The following is a 25,931-nucleotide window of genomic DNA, read 5'->3' as shown; positions in this document are numbered from 1 at the left end:
AGGGCCGTTATCAAGGGCCGCAGACCAAAATGTCTCGACGCAATTGGATAGACCTACAACTAATTGGAGCAACGGAATGTGTAATGTAGCGCTTGAACTTTTATCAAATCCTGTCAGAATTATGGTAAACACATATTTCTTAACAAAAGCTTTATGTGTAGTTGTTTGTTATTCTTTCAGAGAAAACATACCATCAGGTTCATTTAATACTGTCAGGATAGCGGATCCAACAGATCGTTCCACATCAGCAGCAGCTGACGGCGCCCCTATGTATGTCAGGGTTATTTTTTTACCACCTGCAATCTGGGAAGACCCACTCCTACTCTACCTCTGATTGGCTAACCCTACCCCTAACCTTAACCAACCTAACTAACGGAGGCAACGAGTACTAGCCAATCAGAGGCAGAGTTCCCTGAATGCGGGTGGTGGGAAAAAACAAGGCTGTATGTCATCGTATTAAACTCACCCATATTAAATAAATGGTTGTGACTGGCCCGACCTGTGTCAGGTTGGCTGAAAATCTGTCTGAACTGGAGGGTGGCCAGACGTATATGCCAGAGTAAATGTAAACCATGAGCTCGCAGATTCGTCTGGTTACAAGGCCAGATATTGTCATATGATACACAATTTTGCTGTCTATATTAGTGACAGTGGGAATTTATGGTCTGAAATTGCTCACAAAATGAGGTATTAAATATTTGAGGGAGTATTATTTGATAACTAGTTTTGGTTTGAGATTATACTTTACATTACCAAACAGTTCAATGTGATGAACCTCAGTTATTCTTAAATGTGATATTTTTCTATATGTAAGCGGTACATTGATAATGTAAAATTCCCTAAAATTGTCACGATGGTAGTATTTTCCATATTGCACAGCGCTAGTTTGGCTTACTGCCCTGTTAAGGCAGCAACTATGCTTCCACTGTTAGAGTAAAAAATTGCTCCCTTTGTGTCTTATTTACTTCTGATTTTTCCTTCATCCTCTGCACCCTAATCTTACTCTGGCTTAGCTCTGGTGGGGCTGTCAGGTGGCGGGATGGAACAACACAGTGGTTCAGCTGCAGGCAAGCGGATCCGTAAGCCTTCACAGATATACGAGGACTTTGAGAGCCCCTCACTGCTCCATGCTTTTCCCCAGGGGCCTCCTGCCCCACCGCAGCCTCTTGTCAAGGACCCAAGCCGGCAGGGCCGCATGACCAACCAGCTGCAATACCTCCAGAAAGCCCTGATGAAATGTCTGTGGAGACACCACTTCGCCTGGCCCTTCCACGAGCCAGTGGATGCTTACAGGCTCAACTTACCAGTGAGTTTAACAACAATAGACTTTCCTTCATTTGTCCTTGAATCCTGTGTGTGATATTTCTGCAGCTTAGACAGTAAATGGTGTGGGGTGTACATTAGGAATGGTAAGCTTCACCAATTCGCATTGGTGCACCGGCATAAAAGTTAACGATGCGAGTGCCCCAGTTAAACGTGTGCACCGGATATCATTTGTGATGAACTCGAGATGCATCGTTTCTAACATCTTTGCATCAGTAAAATCAGAATTATTTATATATAATTATTAGTAGAGGCCCTATGCCTTTATTATTTAGAGTTGTGACAAATAATTTGATATTTAGATTGATTCCTCCTCGCTAAACTGTTTCTCAAGCGGGCTCTCTCATCTCCACCGCTGTCAGTGGCCCCACCTTGGCCTCCGTTGTAGCGAGGCATGTCACATTAGAGATCAGCATGGAGAAGGAAGAGCGACACATTCCACCAAATTCCTACAAATCAAATGTTTGGCGACACTTCAGATTTTTCAAGGGAGACAGAAAACCTGACAAGCATGCCATTTGCAAAATATGCCATGCTGCTATAAAGTACACAGCACATTGCACTATGCTTCATTGTTAATCCTGAGCATCTTTAAATTGTTTAACACTAGTTTGACCAAGGCCGTCAATTTGGCAGTTTTGTATATTCAAAGTTTAATAACTTTGTGGAGAAAAAAAAAGATATGGAACTTTCGCTCCCTGAATGCACCTAAAATTGCATATGTTTGCATTAAAATGAGTTTTAGATCAGTTGCACAAAAAAGTTATGATAAGATCTACCTAAAATGACCATGAGCTGTCAAAGTGACAGCTCGTAATTTGCACATGATCGTGCGCGTCTTGTCACTATTTATGATGTGTTTTGGCTACATAATTTCCTTTGCGAAGTTCATTGCTCTGTCCCAGAAAAAAAATTAAGAGTTCTCCAGTGCAGAGTAATAGTCTAAACTTGATTTTTGATTATTTCCAACGTGTCTGGGTACAGACGCAGTTTCAGACACACCATGACTACCACCGAGGCGTTGCAGTATTTACAGGCGTTGGACAGCGGCCATTTTAAATTGTTTGAAAAATAGTATTAAAAGTTGTTAAAATGTTAATTTTGGTGTCGGTTAGTTTCTTAACAGACAAACTAACATATGTAATGCATTAATATCTCAATTAGGTATTTATCTTGACAGAATATAGAGTTTAAAAAATGACCGTCCACGGTCGTTCTAGTAGTTTTTAAGTTCTGATCGTTGTTTGGGACTCTTCAATATTTATTTGCAGTTCCTTTTTTTACATTTCACATTTTATAGGCCTTGTTATGTTTGTTAGATTAGCAATATGTGTTTTCTGTTATGTTTTTCAGGTAATATTTTTCACTTTTTCAGTTTCGCTATTCAAGTTCGACCATGTCTGTCGGAAGTTTAAATTTTTTTAAAATAGTATTGTAGTTGTTAAAATGTTAAATTTGGTGTCAGTCGTTTCCTAACAGACACACTAACATATGCAATGCATTGATATTTCAATTGAGTATTTATCTTTACAGAATAAAGAGGTTAAAAACCAGCTGTCATTTTGACCACACGTGGTCGTTTTAGGTAGGAGTGAAATCCCGGTCGTTCTAGTGTTAATTGTGTGAGGTGTTGTAAAAGTGTACTGTACTGTAAACTGGAGCTGGAGAACACTTCTATGAAGGATTTGTGAAAAGGCCCGTTTGTGACAGGTCCAAGAGTGTTTTTAGAGCTAAAATAGAAACGGCATAAATGAGTTTCTTACTGAGAAGTACTCAGTAAGAAGTACACTATTCAGTGTACTTCTACACTGTACTAGAGAACTATACTAGAGAAGCAAATATGTAAAGTACAAATTAATTCAGTTAATTTATGATTTGCCATATGCTTAAAGCCTCCTACAGACTGTGTGCGATTTCAGCAATCGTATAATGCCCCTTTTCCACTGCATGGTACTGGCTCAACTTGACTCTATTGGGATTTTGTTTTCCACTGCAGATAGTATCCCCTCACGGCGAAGCCCCGCTGGTCATTTTTGGTGTGATGACTATTTTTTAAAATTTTTTATTTATACTCAAATAAATATAAATAAATATACATATATTTAGCGGGGGTTTTTTTCTTTTCTTCCGGAAACCATGCAGAGGACGGGAAGAAATGGAAATGGATGATCCGCTGTGGTGACCCCTAATGGGAGCAGCCGAAAGTAGTAGTAGTAGTAGTTTTCTGGTAGCCGTCATTCACATTGGCAGCTGATGAGTGCGTGACACACGAAACAAGCTTGTACTGTAATGTATAAAAAAAAAATCTACAGCTATCTTAATATATTTATTTATTTATTTATAGTGGTATTTTCATGTCACCTTTTAGTAGCGGCTCAGCTCACTTGGAACCTCGACAGAGGTGGTACCAAAAAAAGTACCTGGTACCAGGTACTATCCCTAAATTTTGCCCAATGGTAAAGAAAAAAAATGGGTTGAGTCGAGCCAGTACCATGCAGTGGACAGGGGGCACAAGTTTATTGCAAGCCACACTGCGATATGGATCTAATAAACTTGGGTAAGACATCAAGTTTGATGTATGTAGACTGTATGATAACACCTACTGAATCGCAGGCTATGACGCCAGTCCATAAAAACGACATCAGCGTGCGTGCCGCATCAGCGCTTGTAATTAGTCTCCACCGCTGGTAGAGCAACATGACGCCAAGCAGGAATCGAATCCTTTCGATAGTCCCCGCAGCTCGTTTTGCTCGTTTTGTTGAATCCATCGCATTTGGGTCACAGATGCTAACAGTCTGTTTGTGTTTAGTGCCAGCAAAGATTCTGTGTCAGGTTGATCAGTGCGTCATTTCGTGCTGCATTTCTATTGGTTGGTTAGTAGACGTAGGTCATAGCAGCAGTCACATTGTGAGATGGTCATCCTAAATTTCTGACACTGTCAGACTTTTGTCCCAGGTTGTCTTCGGTTGCAAGACTGTAATGACGGCCGTCTTTGAACCTGTCTCACAGTGCGATTTAGGACCACCATTTTTGAGCCACAACCGAAGGTGTCGCCACGTTTAGTCATCTTTTGTCTGAGATGGCTCAAATTCGCTGTGTATACTGGTCTTTGAAAAAATCAATTGCATAACATCATTCATCATTCTTTTCCATCACATTGCATTGCATTGAATCGAATTGTCGAATCACACTGCATTGCAATAGGGGTGAATCGTATCATTGCATGGGTAGTTGCATCATATGCAATTTTAATGTATCAGATCGTTGGCAATGCATCAAAATAAGTATCGCATCGTCCTCAGTGATGGAGACTCACATCCCTAATGTACATACACTCACTGGCCACTTTATTATGTACACCTTGCTAGTACCGGGTTGGACCCCCTTTTGCCTTCAGAACTGCCTTAATCCTTCGTGGCATAGATGCAATAAGGTACTGGAAACATTCCTCAGAGAGTTTGGTCCATATTGACATGATAGCATCACACAGTTGCTGCAGATTTGTCGGCTGCACATCCATGATGCGAATCTCCCGGTCCACCACATCCCAAAGGTGCTCTATTGGATTGAGATCTGGTGACTGTGGAGGCCATTTGAGTACAGTGAACTCATTGTCATGTTCAAGAAACCAGTCTGAGATGATTCGAGCTTTATGACATGGCGCGTTATCCTGCTGGAAGTAGCCATCAGAAGATGGGAACACTGTGGTCATAAAGGGATGGACATGGTCAGCAACAATACTCAGGTAGGCTGTGGCGTTGACACGATGCTCAATTGGTACTAAGGGGCCCAAAGTGTGCCAAGAAAATATCCCCCACACCATTACACCACCACCACCAGCCTGAACCGTTGATACAAGGCAGGATGGATCCATGCTTTCATGTTGTTGACGCCAAATTCTGACCCTACCATCCGAATGTCGCAGCAGAAATCGAGACTCATCAGACCAGGCAACGTTTTTCCAATCTTCTATTGTCCAATTTTGGTGAGCCTGTGCGAATTGTAGCCTCAGTTTCCTGTTCTTAGCTGACAGGAGTGGCACCCGGTGTGGTCTTCTGCTGCTGTAGCCCATCTGCCTCAAGGTTCGACGTGTTGTGCGTTCAGAGATGCTCTTCTGCATACCTCGGTTGTAATGAGTGGTTATTTGAGTTACTGTTGCCTTTCTATCAGCTCGAACCAGTCTGGCCATTCTCCTCTGACCTCTGGCATCAACAAGGCATTTTCGCCCACAGAACTGCCGCTCACTGGATATTTTCTCTTTTTCGGACCATTCTCTGTAAACCCTAGAGATGGTTGTGCGTGAAAATCCCAGTAGATCAGCAGTTTCTGAAATACTCAGACCAGCCCGTCTAGCACCAACAACCATGCCACGTTCAAAGTCACTTAAATCACCTTTCTTCCCCATTCTGATGCTCGGTTTGAACTGCAGCAGATCGTCTTGACCATGTCTACATGCCTAAATGCATTGAGTTGCTGCCATGTGATTGGCTGATTAGAAATTTGCGTTAACGAGCAGTTGGACAGGTGTGCCTAATAAAGTGGCCGGTGAGTGTATAAACTACCAGTCATTTTCTGGTGACATTTTTTATCTTTGGGTAGAAAATTTGTATAGCCAAATTATAGGGTTGGGCGGTATCCATTTGTTCATACTGTCAAGCGGTCAAGTCAGTTTTATTCGTATAGCCCAATATCACAAATATTTCCAGGGTATGTGGTATTACCAGCTTAAAAAAAGTTACACGTGGTTGAGAAGGTCCAGTTGCAACAGTGGGGCGCTTTGAGGTTGATGATGTGTTCATTTGTGTTTCAGTCTGTGGATGGTACATTTTTAGATGTAACAAATTCAAAGTGTTTCCATCTCTGGTGTAGAGGTCAGTTCATACCAATTTGCTGGCTCTCCCTGTTCATTAAGTTAGAAACCACGATGCTGTTAAAGTACAGCAAATTACAACCAGCAGGTTTTTTTTTTATACTAATTGTCTAGACCAGTGTTTCTCAACTGGGGGTCCGCGGACCCCTAGTGGTCCGTGGTGTAATTGCAAGGGGTCCGTGAAAATAAAATATCTTTAAAAAAAAGATCCTGTGACATTTATAGAAATAGGATTATTTTACTCAAATGTGACTGAGACCTTTATCTACCTATACTATAAAGGGTAACAGGACTTTTTTCTCTAATTACATCTGTTTCACAAGTGTAATTTATTGTATTTTAATAAGAGAGCTCGCTCCCGTTTGCATTGTTAAAAGTTACTGCATAAAAATTCTGTTGTTACATATATCTGAAAGTTACTGAATACATATTCTGTTTTGTTACATATATCTGAAAGTTACTGCATAAGAATTCTGTTTTGTTAACTATATCTAAGTTACAACTGAAAGCTCTTATTTTTGCCCCAAAGAGTGAATAAATGCTATAATGCAATTTAAAATGCAGTTTCTACTGTTTCTATCAAATTGCAACCCCCCTCCCCCAAGATCAGGTGGAGGGGTCCTCAGGGTAGATCAAAAATACGCAGGGGGTCCAGGACCCCAAAAAGGTTGAGAACCACTGGTCTAGACGATGGTCCCCATGCTTTTCATCTTGATTTGTTCTCCTTACAAGATCAGTGGTTCACATGTACAGTGGATATAAAAGGTCTACACAACCCTGTTAAACTGGCTGGTTTTTATGATGTAAAAAAAATGCCTTTATGCATGCTCGATAATCCAGGTAAGGAAATCACAGAAGTAAGTGTTAGAAGTAAGGAATCGGACATGCTAAATTGTCTCTAGGTGTGTGTGTGTGTGTGCGTGCGCGCACGTGCGCGCACGCCCTGTGATGGACTGGCAGCCTGTCCAGGGTGTCTCCCCGCATGCCGCCCAATGACTGCTGGGATAGGCTCCAGCATCCCCACCACCCTGAGTAGGATAAGCGGTTTGGATAATAGATGGAAATCACAGAACGTTGAATCACTTCATCTGTTCATCTAAATAAATGTTATGTCCAGATGAACTGATTCAACTTTCTGTGTAAAAAAACGAAACCAAGATAAATCATGTCAGAACTTTTCCACTTTTTTTTTTTAATTACAACCTATAAAAATAGTGAAAATCAATCAAACATTTTAGGGGGAGAAAAGGAAAATACAAAACTTACATTACTTGGTTGAAGTGTGTACACTGCTAAACTCATACTTTATTGAAGCAGCTTTTGATTTTATTAGAGCACTCAGTCTTTTGGGTTAAGAGTATATTTTCCCACTCTTCTTGCAAAAACCTTGTAGAGCCGTCAAATTGCTAGGGCATCTCATTTGCACAACCCTCTTCAGGTCACCCAACACATTTTCATTTGGATTCAGGTTTGGGCTTTGGGCCATTCCAAAATGTTGATCTTCTTTTGTTGAAGCCACCCCTTTGGTGATTTAAATGTATGTTTTGGGTCATTGTCATCCCGAAAGATGAAATTACTCGTTGTCTTCAGCTTTCTAGCAGACACCTTAGGGTTTTGCTCCAAAATCGACTGGTGTTTGCAGCTATTCATGATTCCCTTGACCAAAGCCCCATTTCTGGCTAAAGAAAAACAGCCCTAAAGCCTGATGCTGCCACCACCATGCTTCACTGTGGGTGTGGTGTTCTTTTGGTGATGTGCTGTGGTGTTTTTGTGCCAAACATACCTTTTGGAATTATAGCCGAAAAGTTGAGCCTTGATCTCATCAGACCATGGCACATTTTTCCGAATGGTTTTGGGAGACTTGATCTTTCTTTTTGCAAATGTAGCGGGGCTTGGATGTTTCATTTATTTTGTGAGAAAAGGCGGAAGCATTGATGTAATTAAGATTTGTATTTGTATGGTTTCATTAGGCCTGTTCTATCACTCACTCGCTCACAGTTAAGCTCACTCGCTCAATCACTCACGATTAATGCGTCCATCTCTTGGAGATGGATGGACGGGAGGATGGATCATACCATTTTCGATATGCAAGAATGTTTGTTGCTACGCACACGGTGTCCTTGTTGTTTCATTTACTTAAATAAAGATTACACATGACAATCAACTATAGTCTTGGTTGTTCTTTGATCACCACTGATAAATAAAAAAAATTATATAGGGACAAGTAAAAATTGACGTTAAGGGCAAGTAGATTTCTGACCCACAAAAAACATTGAACCCTGCGTTAAGTAGTGAAAGTAATTTGAATTTTGGAGTTCATCCACTATTGTGACCAAGAAGACTTTCTTTCTTTTAGTGCTTTTGAGAAAGATGTGAATGTAATCTTGTTGACCAGAAATGCAGATCCACAAGTGTGTTTTTCCCCAAGGTTTTTAATGCTGGCTTTCCCTCTCACTCTCCCATTCTCTTTAATGCAGGATTATCATAAGATCATCAAGCAGCCCATGGACATGGGGACCATCAAGAAGAGGTTGGAAAATAACTACTACCGCAGTGCCAGTGAGTGCATGCAGGACTTCAACACCATGTTCACCAACTGTTACATCTACAACAAGGTAAGGACATTTAACATGGACCATCCAGCACCCCCTTCAGGTTTTGTGTTTTTCACAACATAGATGAGCTCTATGCAGAGCATAACACTTAAACATACAGAAGTAAATCGATAAATTAAATTTTGTAAGTGCATGCATAAAGAAAACACGCTCAACTCACAATAAGACTTAGAAGACGGGGTGCTGGATCCTGAGTGAAACATAGAAAGAAAAATCTAGGACAGCAGTCCAATTTGAACTTAAGTGCATGCATAAAAATGCAACATAATGCCCTTTACATGGAAGCCAAAATAGATAAGTATTAACCTTATACACTGTGTAACACATAATCATCATATATTAATACAGAATACCCCCCCACTCTTTATATATCTATATGCAGTGTTTGCTGTATTAGTTTTAGTAGAAGTGGTACATTCTGTGCTCCAGGTTCTTTCCTGAGTGTGCGTGTGGGTGCACACATGATACAATAAAGTGGTTTTTTTGTTGTTGTTGTTGTTTTTTTAACATCCAGGTCACAGATGACATTGTGTTAATGGCCCAATCTCTGGAGAAGATCTTCCTTCAGAAGGTGGCCCAGATGCCTCAGGAGGAAATTGAGTTGCCTCCTCCAGCCCCACGAACAAAAGCTGGAAAGGGCAAAGGCCGCAAGTCAAATGGTAGGTTGGTGACAAAGTGCTATGTTAACGTGGGTGAAGAGGGAGAATTTGAATTGGTGTTAATGTTAGCATGAGTAACCCAGCCACTGAGGATGTACAAGCCATGGCTTAGTTTGTGTTAACATACACTACCGTTCAAAAGTTTGGGATCACCCAAACAATTTCGTGTTTTCCATGAAAAGTCACACTTATTCACCACCATATGTTGTGAAATGAATAGAAAATAGAGTCAAGACATTGACAAGGTTAGAAATAATGATTTGTATTTGAAATAAGATTTTTTTTACATCAAACTTTGCTTTCGTCAAAGAATCCTCCATTTGCAGCAATTACAGCATTGCAGACCTTTGGCATTCTAGCTGTTAATTTGTTGAGGTAATCTGGAGAAATTGCACCCCACGCTTCCAGAAGCAGCTCCCACAAGTTGGATTGGTTGGATGGGCACTTCTTTGAGCAGATTGAGTTTCTGGAGCATCACATTTGTGGGGTCAATTAAACGCTCAAAATGGCCAGAAAAAGAGAACTTTCATCTGAAACTCGACAGTCTATTCTTGTTCTTAGAAATGAAGGCTATTCCATGCGAGAAATTGCTAAGAAATTGAAGATTTCCTACACCGGTGTGTACTACTCCCTTCAGAGGACAGCACAAACAGGCTCTAACAGGTACTATTTAATGAAGATGCCAGTTGGGGACCTGTGAGGCGTCTGTTTCTCAAACTAGAGACTCTAATGTACTTATCTTCTTGCTCAGTTGTGCAACGCGGCCTCCCACTTCTTTTTCTACTCTGGTTAGAGCCTGTTTGTGCTGTCCTCTGAAGGGAGTAGTACACACCGGTGTAGGAAATCTTCAATTTCTTAGCAATTTCTCGCATGGAATAGCCTTCATTTCTAAGAACAAGAATAGACTGTCGAGTTTCAGATGAAAGTTCTCTTTTTCTGGCCATTTTGAGCGTTTAATTGACCCCACAAATGTGATGCTCCAGAAACTCAATCTGCTCAAAGAAGTGCCCATCCAACCAATCCAACGTGTGGGAGCTGCTTCTGGAAGCGTGGGGTGCAATTTCTCCAGATTACCTCAACAAATTAACAGCTAGAATGCCAAAGGTCTGCAATGCTGTAATTGCTGCAAATGGAGGATTCTTTGACGAAAGCAAAGTTTGATGTAAAAAAAATCTTATTTCAAATACAAATCATTATTTCTAACCTTGTCAATGTCTTGACTCTATTTTCTATTCATTTCACAACATATGGTGGTGAATAAGTGTGACTTTTCATGGAAAACACAAAATTGTTTGGGTGATCCCAAACTTTTGAACGGTAGTGTAAGTCAGATTGATAGAAAGGGTATCCCTTGCCTGTAGAGTGGTGTCAATGGAATTGTTAGTCCTTTATTGAAATAATTGTTGCTCTGCTTTGTAATCTTCATTCAAACCCCTAAAATCACAGAAATGGTCTTGTGACCAAAATGATCTACGCTACCTTTCATAATTAAGGAAATGTAGGACCAGATTTTAAGAACTTGACAGACAGTAGCATCTTGTATGTCTACAGTCATGACAGGGTGTTGCCAAACTGGTTAAAAATATCTCTATCCACTTTCAAACACACATTCAGTAACATTTGTCAAAGTACTTTTTTTCATTACCGCTGGCGGCAGCTTTCCCCATTCCCATTTTCCAAGTTGGAAAATGGTGACATGAATTCGCGTTTGCAGCAGCCTCACCCAGTACTGGTGTGGGAAGATGGCGGCGCGAACTTACGTTTTGCGGCAGCCTCACCCTGTACCATCCATGCAGTGTCTTTGTCCATGTCTACGTCTAAGTTTGTGTCTTCGTTTGATGGCTTGGAGAGCTGGCGCTGGATCGGCTGGGAGAGCTTGGTCTGCTGCGTCCTGTGGGCCCAGAGACCACGGCCCTGCCTGGAGCTGCACCCGAAGAAGAAACAACGAGGGCGGTCTGACAAGACGTGGAAGCGGGGCAGGCTAAGCTAACTGCTAGCAGTTCCAATAACACTGAGGGCAGTCTGGCGGTGGCCTCGCCTAGCGTTGACTGTGTTGTTAGTGTCGTTGCGTGGAGTAAGGGGAGGTGTGTCTAAGGTGTCTGGCTGAGAGAGCTGGCGTTGGATTGGCTGGGGGAGCCTGGTCTGCTACAGCCAGTGGGCCCAGGGACCATGGCCCTGCCGGAGCTGCACCCAAGGAGGAAACGCTAAGGGCGGTCTGACAGGACGCAGAAACGGGGCAGGCTAAGCTAAGTGCTAGCCCATGCAGACCAGCAGTTCCGACAGTCATCCTGCGTTTGTTTCCTTGGACAGTTGCTTTTTCAGAATCAGAATACTTTGTAGTTTGATATGTGTTCTTGTAATTTTTGGATGTGTGTTGTTTTTGTGTTGCACTGCTATGGGCTGGGCGAAATGATATTTTGTTCCTGATTCCATTCATACATAGATCTTCTAACTGTAAGTAGGGATGCACCGATACTTTTTTTCCAGGCAAAGTACAAGTGCTTACATTTGGGTACTTGCCGATTCGGAGTAGCGATATGGTGTACAATTTCATTTATACAATTTACAATTAGCAGACGCTTTTATCCAAAGCGACATATATCTGAGAGGTAGTTGGCTTGTATAACATTAAGACTAAGCCATGGACTCTTACTGGAGACTCATCTGCTGGATTTGAACCCTTGATCTCCTGCGGGAAAGTTGACGTTCTTACCTACTGAGCTGTCCAGCTGCCAGTACTTATAATACCATTACAGTTCTAGTAATGACTTTGAAATCATGTTTTATTTTCTATTTTATTTCTTTCTTTCTTTTTTTTTTTTAGGATTTTCCCCCTCTTTTTCTCCCCGACTCGAAGATAGATCCTAGGATGCACTGGGACACATCATCAGTGATATTTCCTGAGGTGCTTGAGTGTTTGGGTCTTTCAACATCATACACCCTGACTCAGGTGACCCAGCCAGGGTTGATCAGGTCCTGGCTTGTGTCCCAGCAGCATTGGCCCACAGATCACTCCTTCTGATCCAAAGCCATTTGGAGGCCCTCTCTGCAGCCTCCATGGAAGACAGCAGCTCCAGTGATGCCAAGTAGAGTGTAGACCTTGGACAGTGAGCAGCCAGCAAAACCTTTACACCCCACTTCAATGGGATCACAACGTGCCTTCCAGTCTCTCCTCCGGCAGTGATCCACCTGCTCCTGGTACATGGACTGCTTCTGCTCATTTGCCTCCTTCATCCGGTACTCCCAGGAAACCATCAGCTTTATAAAGAGCACCTGTTTTGAAGAGGCTGATGATAGCACTATGTCTGGCCTCAACGAAGTTGTCATAACGTGGTACGGGAACCTGAGCTGCCCCCCCAAGTCGACTCAGCTCCCATTCTGATGCAGAGGTGAGGAGACCGGCTGCTGATCTGGGCTGTGACTGAGGCCTGACAAAGGCAATGTTCCTCTGTCTGCGGGCTTGCTTGTTGTTGGCCACAGCTTTGGAGATGGCCTCTGCAACTGTCTTCGCACCTGGTCATGTCGCCAGCGGTAATGGCCCTCCCCCAGGACTGATGGGCAGCAGCTATGTCCTTTTATGCTCCTTTTTTTATGCCTTTTTTATGCTGCTTTTAGCATACTAATCTCCCTCAGGATGTGGATGCCCATTCCAGGGTGGGCAAATTGATACACATTTTTACCAACCTAGAGAAACAGCAAGAGAGGATAAGCATGTAGGATAGGGAGCGCAAGACTCAGGTCCAGACTGCTGTTATCCCAATTTGGAACCATGCAAAGCTATTCTAGTGGAGCCCAAGAATAGAAAATATAGAACCGGAATGAATATGGTATGGCCTTTTCAATGTATTGTTATCTAATGAAATTAGTGATTTAGCAGGGGGGTTGAACGCTTTTGCAAGGCACTGTAAGCAAGTCACATTCTTATTAAGGGCAGAGTCACCCTAAAGGTCTGATCCTAGAATCGGCCCTGATTATTGACATCCAGTCCTTTATTTTGGAGTAACTGGTGCAACAGAAGCAGTTGTTTGTTGGCTATAACATGGCTAGCAGGTGGTTAACATTGCCTAAATTTGAAATATTCCTTGATATTTTTCTATATATTTCTCGATATTTTTATATCTAAAGCTATCTCAGTGCTTGATACTGTACTTGACAACCTCATCCTTTATGGACTCCACAGGTCATTAGTTTCTGGAAGCATGCTTTTGAGGGTGGCAAGAGGTTACCATTGCTGTAATCTGCCTATGAACTTCCAGGTGCCACTAAAACCCCTAAATTTAACACATTGTCCCTTCCACTTTAGCAAAACATTTTGTTGCTTTTTTCTTGCTACACGTCCCCTAAGATTTGTGGTCTACAATCAAATGTAGTGACTTTAGGACCCATAGTTGTTGGTTACTACTGGAGTAATCGGAACACAACCCCCCCCACACATACACACACACAAAGCCAAATTCCACCATCATTTGGCTGCCAGCAGGTGCTAATTTTCCACTCTGTATCAAAGATGATACTTTGATATATATTTGTCAATTTCCATGGATAAATGTGTGAGAGCATTTGTAAGGAAAAAGTCAGAATCCAAATTATGTTCGTGAGTATGCTAATGTTGGAGTCTGATCGCACATGACCTTGGATGTATTTGAACTGTACTTGTCTTGGAAGAAAATATGGGGCGTCTGTAGCCATGATGTGATTGAGAGGAATTTTTACAGATAGCATCTCGGCCCTCTTTAGCACTAAAGTAGGTGATCAGGGCTGTGAAGCCCACAAACAAATTGGGGAACTCCGTCAAGAATGGTTCAATCACCGAATAGCTGTTTGTGAAACAGTGCCTAAGTCATCCAAGTTACACACACTTGTAACTTTGTCATTACTCGCTCCGTTTGGACAAATGACACATCGAGGTGTTCATCTGCTTCTTGACCATCGCTCTGCTTCATCTATCTGGCTCCATCTCCTCTTCCTGCAAGAATGGTGAAAAAAAGCACTGCTCACTTTTCATGGTTTCAGGCGTAATTGTCTAGTTGGATATCTAGTGCGGTTGTATCGGTGTAGTTTTACGAGTATGAGTACATGAGGACAGTATTGGACCAATAACGATACTGGCATCTGTGCATCCTTGCATCCCTAACTAAGATTTACAAATAGTGTTTGTTTTACAGATAGCATTTAACATATTATTATAAAATAGAACAGTGATGATGCACTCACTGGATGCATCATAATAGTGTCATTATTAGACAACTTCTGTAAATGCCAGTCATTGTTTTTCCATTGTTCCATTGTTTTTTAATGGCACTACTGGTCTTGACATCAATTTGCTTGATCACAAGCCATAGAGCTAAGTGGTGTTGCTTCGCAATGGTGGTCAACACGGTGGCTAGGTCCTCTCCTTTTAGCATACTAATCTCCGTCAGGATGTGGATGCCCATTCCAGGGTGGGCAAATTGATACACATTTTTACTAACCTAGAGAAACGGAGCGAGAGAGGATAAGCATGTGGGATAGGGAGCGCAAGACTCAGGTCCAGACTGCCGTTATCCCAATTTGGAAACATGCAAAGCTACTCTAGTGGAGCCCCAGAATAAAAAATAAAAGAACTGGGATGAACATGATATGGCCTTTTTAATGTATAGTCATCCAATGAAATGAGTGATTCATCAGGTGGGTTGAACACTTTTGCAAGGCACTATAAGCAAGTCACATTCTCATTAATGGCCTAGCCCCCCTAAAGGTCTGATCCTAGAATCGGCCCTGATTATTGACATCTAGTCTTTTGCCTTGGAGTAACTGATGCAACAAAAGCAGTTGTTTGTTGACTATAACATGGCTAACAGGTAGTTAACATTACCTAAATTTGATAACTATCTTAGTATTTTTCTGGATATTTTTCTATCTATATCTATCTCATCGCTTGATACTGTACTTGCCAACATCATCATTTATGGACTCCACAGGTCACTAGTTTGTGGAAACATGTTTTTTAGGGTGGCAAGGTGTTACCAGTGTTGTAATCTGCGTATAAAGTGCCAGATGCCACTAAAACCCCTAAATTTCACACACTGTCCCTTCAGCCTCAATACTTCACTTTGGTAGAACATTTTGTTGCTTTTTCTTGCCACACATGTCCCTGAAAATTAGTGGTCTACAATCAAATGTAGTGACTTTAGGACCCATAGTTGTTAGTTACTACAGGAGTAAACAGAAATGAGACACCCCCCCCCCAATTTTCCACTCTGAATCAAAGATGATACTTTGATATATATATTTAGTAAAATTTCCACAGATAAATGTGTGAGAGGGTATGTAAGGTGAAAGTCAGAATCCAAATTATGTTCTTGAGTATGCTAATGTTGGAGTCTGATCGCACATGACCTTGGATGTATTTGCACTTTACTTGTCTTGGTAGAAAATAAGGGACATCTGTCTCCAACACGATGTGATTGAGAGGGATCTTGCTGATGGCATCTCGGGCCTCTTTAGCACTAAAGTAGGTGATCAGGGCTGTGAAGCCCACAAACAAATTGGGGAACTCCGTCAAGAATGGTTCAATCACCGAATAGCTGTTTGTGAAACAGTGCCTAAGTCATCCAAGTTACACACACTTGTAACTTTGTCATTACTCGCTCCGTTTGGACAAATGACACATCGAGGTGTTCATCTGCTTCTCGACCATCGCTCTGCTTCATCTATCTGGCTCCATCTCCTCTTCCTGCAAGAATGGTGAAAAAAGGCACTGCTCACTTTTCACAGTTTCAGGTGTAATTGTCTCGTTGGATATCTAGTGCGGTTGTATCGGTGTAGTTTTACGAGTATGAGTACATGAGGACAGTATTGGACCAATAACGATACTGGCATCTGTGCATCCCTAACTAAGATTTACATATAGCGTTTGTTTTACAGATAGCGTTTAACATATTATTATAAAATAGAACAGCGGTGATCCACTCACTGGATGCATCATAATAGTGTCATTATTAGACAACTTCTGTAAATGCCAGTCATTGTTTTTCCACATTTTCTTTACGGCAAACTCACCTTGAAGACCTTTGGTCCTTTAGAAAAGTGAGAATCAACATTATCTTTGCAATGCCAGCTCTAGTCTCTCATTCTTTTTTTTTTCTTCTTTTTTTTTTATAAGTATCCATCCAATATTAACCCTCGTGCTCTAACTAACAGCTTTTGGTCAGATATACATTTCTAATTGGCTCATGCGTGATCCAGTCATTTGGTATTTAATGGCACTACTGGTCTTGACATCAATTTGCTTGATCACAAGCCATAGAGCTAAGTGGTGTTGCTTCGCAATGGTGGTCAACACGGTGGCTAGGTCCTCTCCTTTTAGCATACTAATCTCTGTCAGGATGTGGATGCCCATTCCAGGGTGGGCAAATTGATACACATTTTTATTAACCTAGAGAAACAGAGCAAAAGAGGATAAGCATGTGGGATAGGGAGCGCAAGACTCAGGTCCAGACTGCCGTTATCCCAATTTGGAAACATGCAAAGCTACTCTAGTGGAGCCCCAGAATAAAAAATACAGAACTGGGATGAACATGATATGGCCTTTTTAATGTATAGTCATCCAATGAAATGAGTGATTCATCAGGTGGGTTGAACACTTTTGCAAGGCACTATAAGCAAGTCACATTCTCATTAATGGCCTAGCCCCCCTAAAGGTCTGATCATAGAATCGGCCCTGATTATTGACATCTAGTCTTTTGCCTTGGAGTAACTGATAGTGTTGTAGTCAAGACCGCACCAACCGAGACCAAGACATTATCGAGACTAGAGAGTATCGAGACCGAGACAAGACCAAGACATTTGGAGGTCGAGACCAAGACAAGACCAAGACATTTGGAGGTCGAGACCGAGACAAGACCAAGACTGTATATATCAAAGAAAAATCACAACAAAACAGAACAAATGACCAGTATCTTTTTCTTTAATCAAGTTTGCTTTTACATAAATGCAACAGCAACATTTCTTTTCAGCAAGGTATTTTTTAATAATTTTCTTGAACATTTTGCCTTTTGGTGCTTTGCCAGCTATTTTGACTCATTTTCAAGCAATTAAGTCTTTTTTTTTTGTTTATATCTTGCAAGAAGATGTTAATCTGGATTTGTTGAATTATTGTGCCTAAATGTAAACAGATAAATACATCATCTGAAATAAGATACACTTTCTTTTAGTTTTTGCACGAGTCTTATAAAAGACATGTAGATTTCCAAAGAAGCAAAAAAGTGAGCACACTCACATAGAAAAAGAAAAAACAACTTAGGTGCACGGCTATGAAGAACTTTCACAACAACAGAGAAGGCCAGACAATGTCTTTTTTATAAGTATTAATTCTCCTAGGCAGCCATAACAACTTTGCTTCATAAAATTAAAGCATAAATTAACTAGGAATAATTTAACTGAAAATTGTGGCATGCCAAGCATGAACAACATGTGTAAAACCCTTAAAAGTCTGAGCTCAACACTAAGAATACACTCACAAAGGGGTCGTTGTGAAAGACCTCAAAGGTCCCATTTCTGGGCCAGGGTTAGGGTGAGATGGGAGGATCCTGCATGGCTCTAGGGATGAGGAGGTTAAACAAAAGCTTGGTTGCACTTCAGAAAAATTAAAGCCTGAAGCATTTTGTGACCTAAACGGGCTCAGTGGGGCCTCATGATGATGCCTCCTCTACTAAATACCCTCTCAACTGGTGCAGAGGACGCTGGAACTGACAACACCTTCAGTGCCAAGTTGTGGAGTTGTGGGAATCTGTCATGGTTTTTGTCCCAGAAGACAAGTGCATCATCAGTTTCAGTATTCTGTATGGCATCAAAGTATTTACTTATCTGTGCCCTGATACTTGTATCTTGGCCTGTGCTGTGCTTTTTGTGAGCCTTGTAACGAGAAAGAAGGCGTGAGCATTTGACTGGAGGTGAATCACCAGGTGACTCTTCATTTCTGGCTCCGTAGTCCATTGCTCTACCTTCACAGTCCAAGTTTTCAACCTCAGCGATCAAAGTGTCTGAAAAACACAAGCAAATGGAAAAAAACAAAAACAGGTTAGATTAAAGGATATACAGTGTCTGCAGGTATCAAATAAAACTGCTCTCACAATATTTTTCTCTTGATGTAAAATGTATGTGTGTATACCTGTCAGTGTTTTCTTCAGCTCATCTCTAAATTTCATGAGTGGCATTGCATTTAGCCCATTAGTAACATCCAGATCCACCCAGCTTAATCCAAACTGTGGATCAAGCATTGTAGCTAAAAAATACACATTATGGCTGGAAGGTTCCTGTCCCCCACTGTCTTAAGTCATATTTGTTTTGCCAAAGATTCCACTGAATCTTTTAATCAGAGACTGATGGAGGGCCTTTACTAATGGCCAACACTGTACTCGTGTCTCTCCCATCTTCACAAGGTGTGTATGCAGGTCCAGAACAGTCAGAACAACCATGCTAATGGTAACGGATTTCTCTCCCTCTGTCAGGTCTGTTGCCTCTGAGAATTGTGCGAGAACTGAAGTCAGCTCTTTAAGCTGGTTCCACTCACGAGTGCTGAATACCACTTCTTCATAGTCCTTGCTGCACATTTCAGTCAGAGCTTTATGGTCCAGAGCTGTGAGGGCCTGCACTTGTTTGAAAGTGCTGTTCCAGCGAGTGTTGTTTGCAGCAGGAATAGTCTTCGTAGAGTCAAATGCAGCCTCAAATTTGTCTTTGAACTGTGAGCTGCTGTGTAACAGAGTTAAGAAGCATGATGTTTTGGCAATGCTGCGAGAGATGGCTTTAACTTCCTTCATGCCGTCATTCACAACTAACTGCAGGGAGTGAGCAAAACAAGAAAGACGCTCACCTGATGACCAGAGTAGCTCTGTGTCCTCCACAGAATTCATGTCCTCCCACAGGTGCTCATCATCTAGATTCTCCTCCTCACTCTCACTGTCACCTGACTGCTGTTGTGGCATCTGAACTTTAAAAGCACACTTCATATTGGCAGCATTGTCTGTGACAATAGAACTTATCTTCTGACGGATACCACATTCGTCGGTGATCTCCTCAAAGGCAGAAGAAATTCGCTCTCCACTATGTTTGCCTGTGAAACGTCTACAGTCCAGCAAGTAGGATTCAAGGGCATAGGATTCATTTGACTTGTTGCACACATGAGCAGTTACTCCGAGGAAGGAAAGCAGTCTACGATCAGACCAGATATCAGTAGTTAAGGACACTGTTGAGCTTTTCTCCAGCTTCTCAAGAACAGTCTCCTTAACTTTCTTTACCAAAACTGGTATGTGTTTCTCACAAATTGTTCTCCTAGAGATTGGTGTGTACTTGTTATCTACAATCTCAAGAAAGTGTTTAAAATGTTCATTTTCCACAAGGGACAGTGGCAGGCAACACCCAATTATCAAATCTTTGACAATGGCATCGCTGATGGCTTGCTGCCTTGGGGAATGGAGACTGTAGATCTGCACTTTCTGGGCAAAGGATGCCATAGTTGGCTGTGTAGCATCTGCCTGTTGTCCAGCCTTGTACTCCAGGAACCTGAAATTGAGGAGGAATTAAAATGATTAAGTCCCACCAATACCAAGAGAGAATTCTCAGAAGATTCAAACGTTACATCTCTAACAGGCATGTGCTTAGTGCAAACAAGCAACAAATTATAGAAGCCAGAGAGACATCATGCATCACTATATAGTCAATATATATTCACTTTTTTAAAATGAATGAAATCAAATGTCACTTTAAATTACTGCTTTTAAACAAGCTTTTACATTTTTTAGCATTACCCTTACTGAGTTTTTATTGTCTTAAAATGTGTTTTTTAATGTTTTTTTACAATATTTTTTATCAAACAAATTAGATTAACCGTACTCATTCAGTGTTATTGACTTTGAACTAGCTAGCACAGCGTTAGCTTTCTGTCTCATTGTTGAGCCAAACGATCTAATTTCTGCAGCCGAAGCACCAACATGGAGGACGCTGTAGACTAGAAATATCTCCCGATGGTCGCATCTAAAGTTCAACCCATTTACTGCATTTACTGGTGTAGTGAAAAACGTTTGCATTGCATAAGAACCTCCCAAGTAACGCCTGGGGGCTCGACTAATTTCTGGCACCTGGGGGCTCGACTAATACCTGGTGCCTGGGGGCTCGAATAATACCTGGCGCCTGGGGGCTCGACTAATACCTGGCGGGTTCATTGTTTGTTATTCTGTTATCTTGCTTTTGACAATGCTATGCAAGCTAACTTGGCTGTAATATACACTCGGTGCTCTGAAAGTTAGCAAAAAAACAATCGTGCGAAGAGCTCATTTTGGCTCAATGTCTTAGGATGGGGTGTTGAAATTTTCAGATTTTAACTTTACCAGTGTAGCTAATTTAACGGTTAATTTACCTGTCTTTATGCTTCCTCTCAATGTGCCGATAAAAGCTTGACGTTGTCCCGGCGGTTTCTGTGAGTTGTGCACCGCAGAATTTGCACACTGCAGAGTGTTTTCGCTTGCATGTCCTTTTACAGATAAAGTCCTTATGGTTTTGGAAACCAAACTTAATGATGGTTGAGTTTGCCGACATTTTTCATGGCGGGTTTCCCGGGGGCGCAGCGTCTCCGGTCGTCTTGATCCACTCTGTACAGGGGGCGTGTCACTCCGGGTGTCACAAAGAGTGCGTGACACCGGGAAGGCAGCAGCTGCATTCTTCTTTTCTCTGTTATCACAGTGCTAGCCCGGTCTCGACCGGTCTTGATCAAAAATCCCGAGTTCGCCCAGTCCGAGACCGAGACAAGACCGAGTAAAAATGCCTTCGATTCCGAGACGAGACCGAGACCCTTAAAAAGTGGTCTCGACCGATCTCGAGTACTACAACACTAGTAACTGATGCAACAGAAGCAGTTGTTTGTTGACTATAACATGGCTAACAGGTAGTTAACATTACCTAAATTTGATAACTATCTTGGTATTTTTCTGGATATTTTTCTATCTAAATCTATTTCATCGCTTTATACTGTACTTGCCAACATCATCATTTATGGACTCCACAGGTCACTAGTTTGTGGAAACATGTTTTTTAGGGTGGCAAGGTGTTACCAGTGTTGTAATCTGTGTATAAACTGCCAGATGCCATTAAAACCCCTAAATTTCACACACTGTCCCTTCAGGCTCAATACTTCACTTTGGTAGAACATTTTGTTGCTTTTTCTTGCCACACATGTCCCTGAAAATTAGTGGTCTACAATCAAATGTAGTGACTTTAGGACTCATAGTTGTTAGTTACTACTGGAGTAAACAGAAATGAAACACCCCCCCCCCCAATTTTCCACTCTGAATCAAAGATGATACTTTGATATATATATTTAGTAAAATTTCCACAGGTAAATGTGTGAGAGGGTATGTAAGGCGAAAGTCAGAATCCAAATTATGTTCTTGAGTATACTAATGTTGGAGTCTGATCGCACATGACCTTGGATGTATTTGCACTTTACTTGTCTTGGTAGAAAACATGGGACATCTGTCTCCAACACGATGTGATTGAGAGGGATCTTGCTGATGGCATCGTGGGCCTCTTTAGCACTAAAGTAGGTGATCAGGGCTGTGAAGCCAACGAACAAATTGGGGAACTCCGTCAAGAATGGTTCAATCACCGAATAGCTGTTTGTGAAACAGTGCCTAACTCATCCAAGTTACACACACTTGTAACTTTGTCATTACTCGCTCCGTTTGGACAAATGACACATCGACGTGTTCATCTGCTTCTCGACCATCGCTCTGCTTCATCTATCTGGCTCCAATCTCTTCTTCCCGTACGAATGGTGAAAAAAGGCACTGCTCTCTTTTCACAGTTTCAGGAGTAATTGTCTAGTTGGATAACTTGTGCGGTTGTATCGGAGTGGTTTTACGAGTATGAGAACACGAGGACAATATCAGACCATTACCCAATACTGGTATCTGTGCATCCCGAACTAAGATTTACAGATAGCGTTTGTTCTCACGTGACATGATGGAGTCCGCTGTCTTCTCCCTTGCTTTAATAGGATGTCTGCGTCTTTACCATTTCAAAGTACATGTTATGTACTTTGTACTCTTTTATTTATAGTTTATATATGATTGTTCCTATTTGATTTTTTTCTCTCTTTTAATTATATTTTATATGGTTGTTCCTTTTCTGTTTTTATTTGTGTAAAGCTCACTGAACTGTGTCGTCGCCCCCCCCCCCCCCCCCAATTCAGTGCTGGTGACTCGTTGACAGACACCAGCTGTCAACATTTAAATGGAAATGGAACTTTCATGGACTATGTTGCCCTTGAATGGACTTTGTTGTTAATTGTTTGTGCTTTTTTTTGTTTTGTTCTCTCTGTTTTTATGCTTTTAGTGGTATTGTTTTTAGGGAATTTGTTTGGGTGTGTATTTTTTTTTTATCTTCTCTGTTGCACTGCTGTGGGCTGGGAGAAACGCCATTTCGTTTTTATTTATGTGCACAGCTACATAATGAAAATGACAATAAACTAAGTCTTAAATCTTGAATTGCCCGTTGTATGAAATGTGCTATATAAATAAACGTGCTTGCTTGCTTTAACTCTTATTTGTATTTATTCATTCATTTTAGCATTCTCAGTTTCTCATATAGCTGTGCTACACAGCTGTCCCACACAGCTGTCCTATTGATTTCATCTTCTGAGTGGATTGAAATTAGTGCTCTTATTTCTAGCTTTGTCTATTTTCCAGGCATTTTTAAATATGCTCTTACTTGAGCAATGTTCAGATACATTCCATGTGATTGGTTTACTCATGCCTATTAAATGGCAGTCTGACAGCTTTTTTTCAGTGTCACCATAAATGTTAATGTGTCAGGGGTCTACAAATTACTGAAATAGCTTTTCTGGAATGTCAACTCTGACTTTACATTCATATATGTGCCTGACACATAAAACTGAGGGAAGGTTTACGGGTTGTGCGAATGGGGATTATGACACAATGTCTTTTGACGTCTATTGATCATTATTATGTCTCAGCATCAAGAGCCCCCCAGGTCCCGGCCGTGTCCCAGTCAGTGTACTCTCCTTCTTCCTCTGACACGGGAGACTCCATGCTGGCAAATTCTCCCCAGACGGTTCTCACCAAAAGTCTTCCCCCCGCCAACCTTTTGGGCCTTCCTCCAATGCAACCAACAACCAAGGTATATACCACCAAGGTCTCTCTCTCTCTCTCGCTCTCTCTCTCTCGGGACACCCCCACGGGACACTTGTTTTTTCTCTTCAAATGTTTGAATGACTACTTATTACTTAAAGAGGTTTTGAGTCCATACTTGTGTAATTAAGCGATACTTTTAAGTCTCATGTTTGCTTGTGTACCTTTTTTCCTTTTTGAAATCTGAGCACCAAGTTTCCTTGGCCAGGGTTTCTTTTAGAAAAAAATTGGTGCCAGTCCACGTGTCCTGGAAGATTTTAATGTCCCGGACAAATGGGAGAAATTGCAGTCAAATACTATGTTTATTGAGCTTAAAAGCAATCGATAGGCAGGCTATATAAAGAGTGACATCATAAAGGTATGTAGTTTTATAATGTTTTTTTAGGCTACTTTATTCCAGATAAAATAAGTCCCACCAATAGACTCGCGTGCCTAACGCTATTTTAAAAATAAGTAAATACATATTACGATAGCCTCCGTTCATCGTTGCAACACGTAAAACGCAAAGAATTTCCTTCAGCTTTAGGCCTACATATTCTCAGATAAAATAAAACGGAATAAAAATGATTTAACAAAAAAAAAAAACCTTTCTGGCTCATAATATTTTAACTATGGTGTACTGCTGCCGACTTGAAATCAAATAATTTCCGTTCGCTATAGGCCTTTTCTCAGTCTGATAAAATAAAATGGAACAGTAACCCTTTAAAGACATGAAAAAAAAAATCTTGCTTGCTTGTATAATTTTACTTCTTATGCTTTTTCGCAGCTGCCGACATAAAATCAAAGGTGCCAGGCGTCTCTCCACAACTTGTAATGCTCATAAGCCTTGTGAACTTGTCCTCCCCAAGGCGATTTCGCTGCCCTGTTGTGATTCGATTCTGCAGAGAACCCTCTCAGCTGGTACACGGGAGACAGGATCAAGCAGGCTACCTTGGCCAGTATAATGGAGATTCCTTTTTTAAATAGGAGGATATATGGAACTTTGATTTTAGCCCATTTTGGTACAATTTAAATTGTGCTTAAAGGAAATTATTTTCACCAGACATTATAACTGGAAAGATTTACATATGTTGGACTTAAACAGATTTTCCCGGTAAAAAACCAGCATTACTGGATAATGGAAACTTTGTCCTGAGCCTAACTGTGTGGAACACTAACCGGCGGAGGACAACGTATTAATGAACCTATATGACTGCTGTACCAGTGATGGTTCTGAGTTTTACAGCTCAGAACTGTTCCCGCATTGTGAGCCTCTGCGGGGGTTACTCTTGAGTTTTAGTCTCAAGTGGCACCACTTCTGCTGGAGGAAAGCAGAGCTGGGATACAAATGCAAGATATATTTCAAATGTTCATTTTATTGGTCACATAACCAGCAGGAAAGCTAAGAAAGGATGAGGACTACAGATGATGTAATACCCATAAAGCTGGTACAATTTTACAGTTAAGTCTGTTTTTGGCTGGCGGAGCCAGCCCTACAACCGCAAGTGTCCGTGACGGAGTGATCATGATTAATTTCCCTCGTTAACTTCCCCTCAGACCTTAGTAACAACATATATACGTAACCGCATACATCACATTGGAGGCGAGGGAGGAGTGGAGGATAAATGGAATGCACCTGCCCTTGTGCACTTTCAGCCCAAACTATCATGGATTGACCACCAGTTGTAGGCTTAGGTGTACTATACTACTTTTTACAAATAATTAGAAATACCCGTAGAGTCATCTCAATGAGACGAAGGCGTCTTCTGAGGATAACTGCAATACGTCGGCACTTGGTAATTAACTGCATCAATTTCTGATTTAGAAATTTCTTTTTGTGATCTGTATCATGATTATCATAACTATTATTGCAACGAGTTTATAATATCTTGCAAAACAGCAGTTTTTTCATGTGTTTACAGGTAATTTTGGAAATAAAGAAATCACAAATCAAACCTGGGCAAGGAAAGCGAAGCAAGATCTCACTTCACATTCGGCTAAAACGCACAGTTAACCACTATTGAAACGCAGCTCTAGTTTAGAGTGACTGAGACAACAAGTTACACAATAAGGCTGCTAGATCAGGTGACCAGCAATGTCACTGAAGTTAAACAATTTATCAGTGAAGTCACTAGCTGACCAGTGACTTCACTGATAAACACGGAAGTGGGAGTTTCCCTGTTGGCCATTGCTCTTTCGCGCAATGGTTCCAGTTTATTCCATATTTATCGCACGCTAACGAACGGAATATATTGGTAGCCATGGCAGCGCAAACTCTTGTTTGCAGCGGCCTCACCCAGTA

The 25,931-nt window shown here is 41.4% G+C and overlaps 1 protein-coding gene across 1 annotated transcript in view; it reads left to right on the top strand.

The window, feature by feature from the left end:
- Positions 1-1,019: 1,019 nt before the first annotated feature.
- The window catches only part of brd2b (bromodomain containing 2b), a 34,864-nt gene continuing 9,952 nt past the window's right edge, over positions 1,020-25,931 (top strand). The window contains exons 1-4 of the mRNA XM_056285802.1: positions 1,020-1,306; positions 8,671-8,808; positions 9,323-9,467; positions 23,476-23,639. Coding sequence (XP_056141777.1) covers positions 1,040-1,306; positions 8,671-8,808; positions 9,323-9,467; positions 23,476-23,639 — 714 coding nt within the window. The 5' untranslated portion in view covers positions 1,020-1,039. The remainder of the gene's footprint in view (positions 1,307-8,670; positions 8,809-9,322; positions 9,468-23,475; positions 23,640-25,931) is intronic.

This window comes from Lampris incognitus, chromosome 9 (genome assembly GCF_029633865.1).
Source record: "Lampris incognitus isolate fLamInc1 chromosome 9, fLamInc1.hap2, whole genome shotgun sequence".
NCBI lineage: Eukaryota > Metazoa > Chordata > Actinopteri > Lampriformes > Lampridae > Lampris > Lampris incognitus.
Note: the sequence above shows the minus strand (reverse complement) of the source record. Positions and strands in the feature narration are given on the sequence as shown.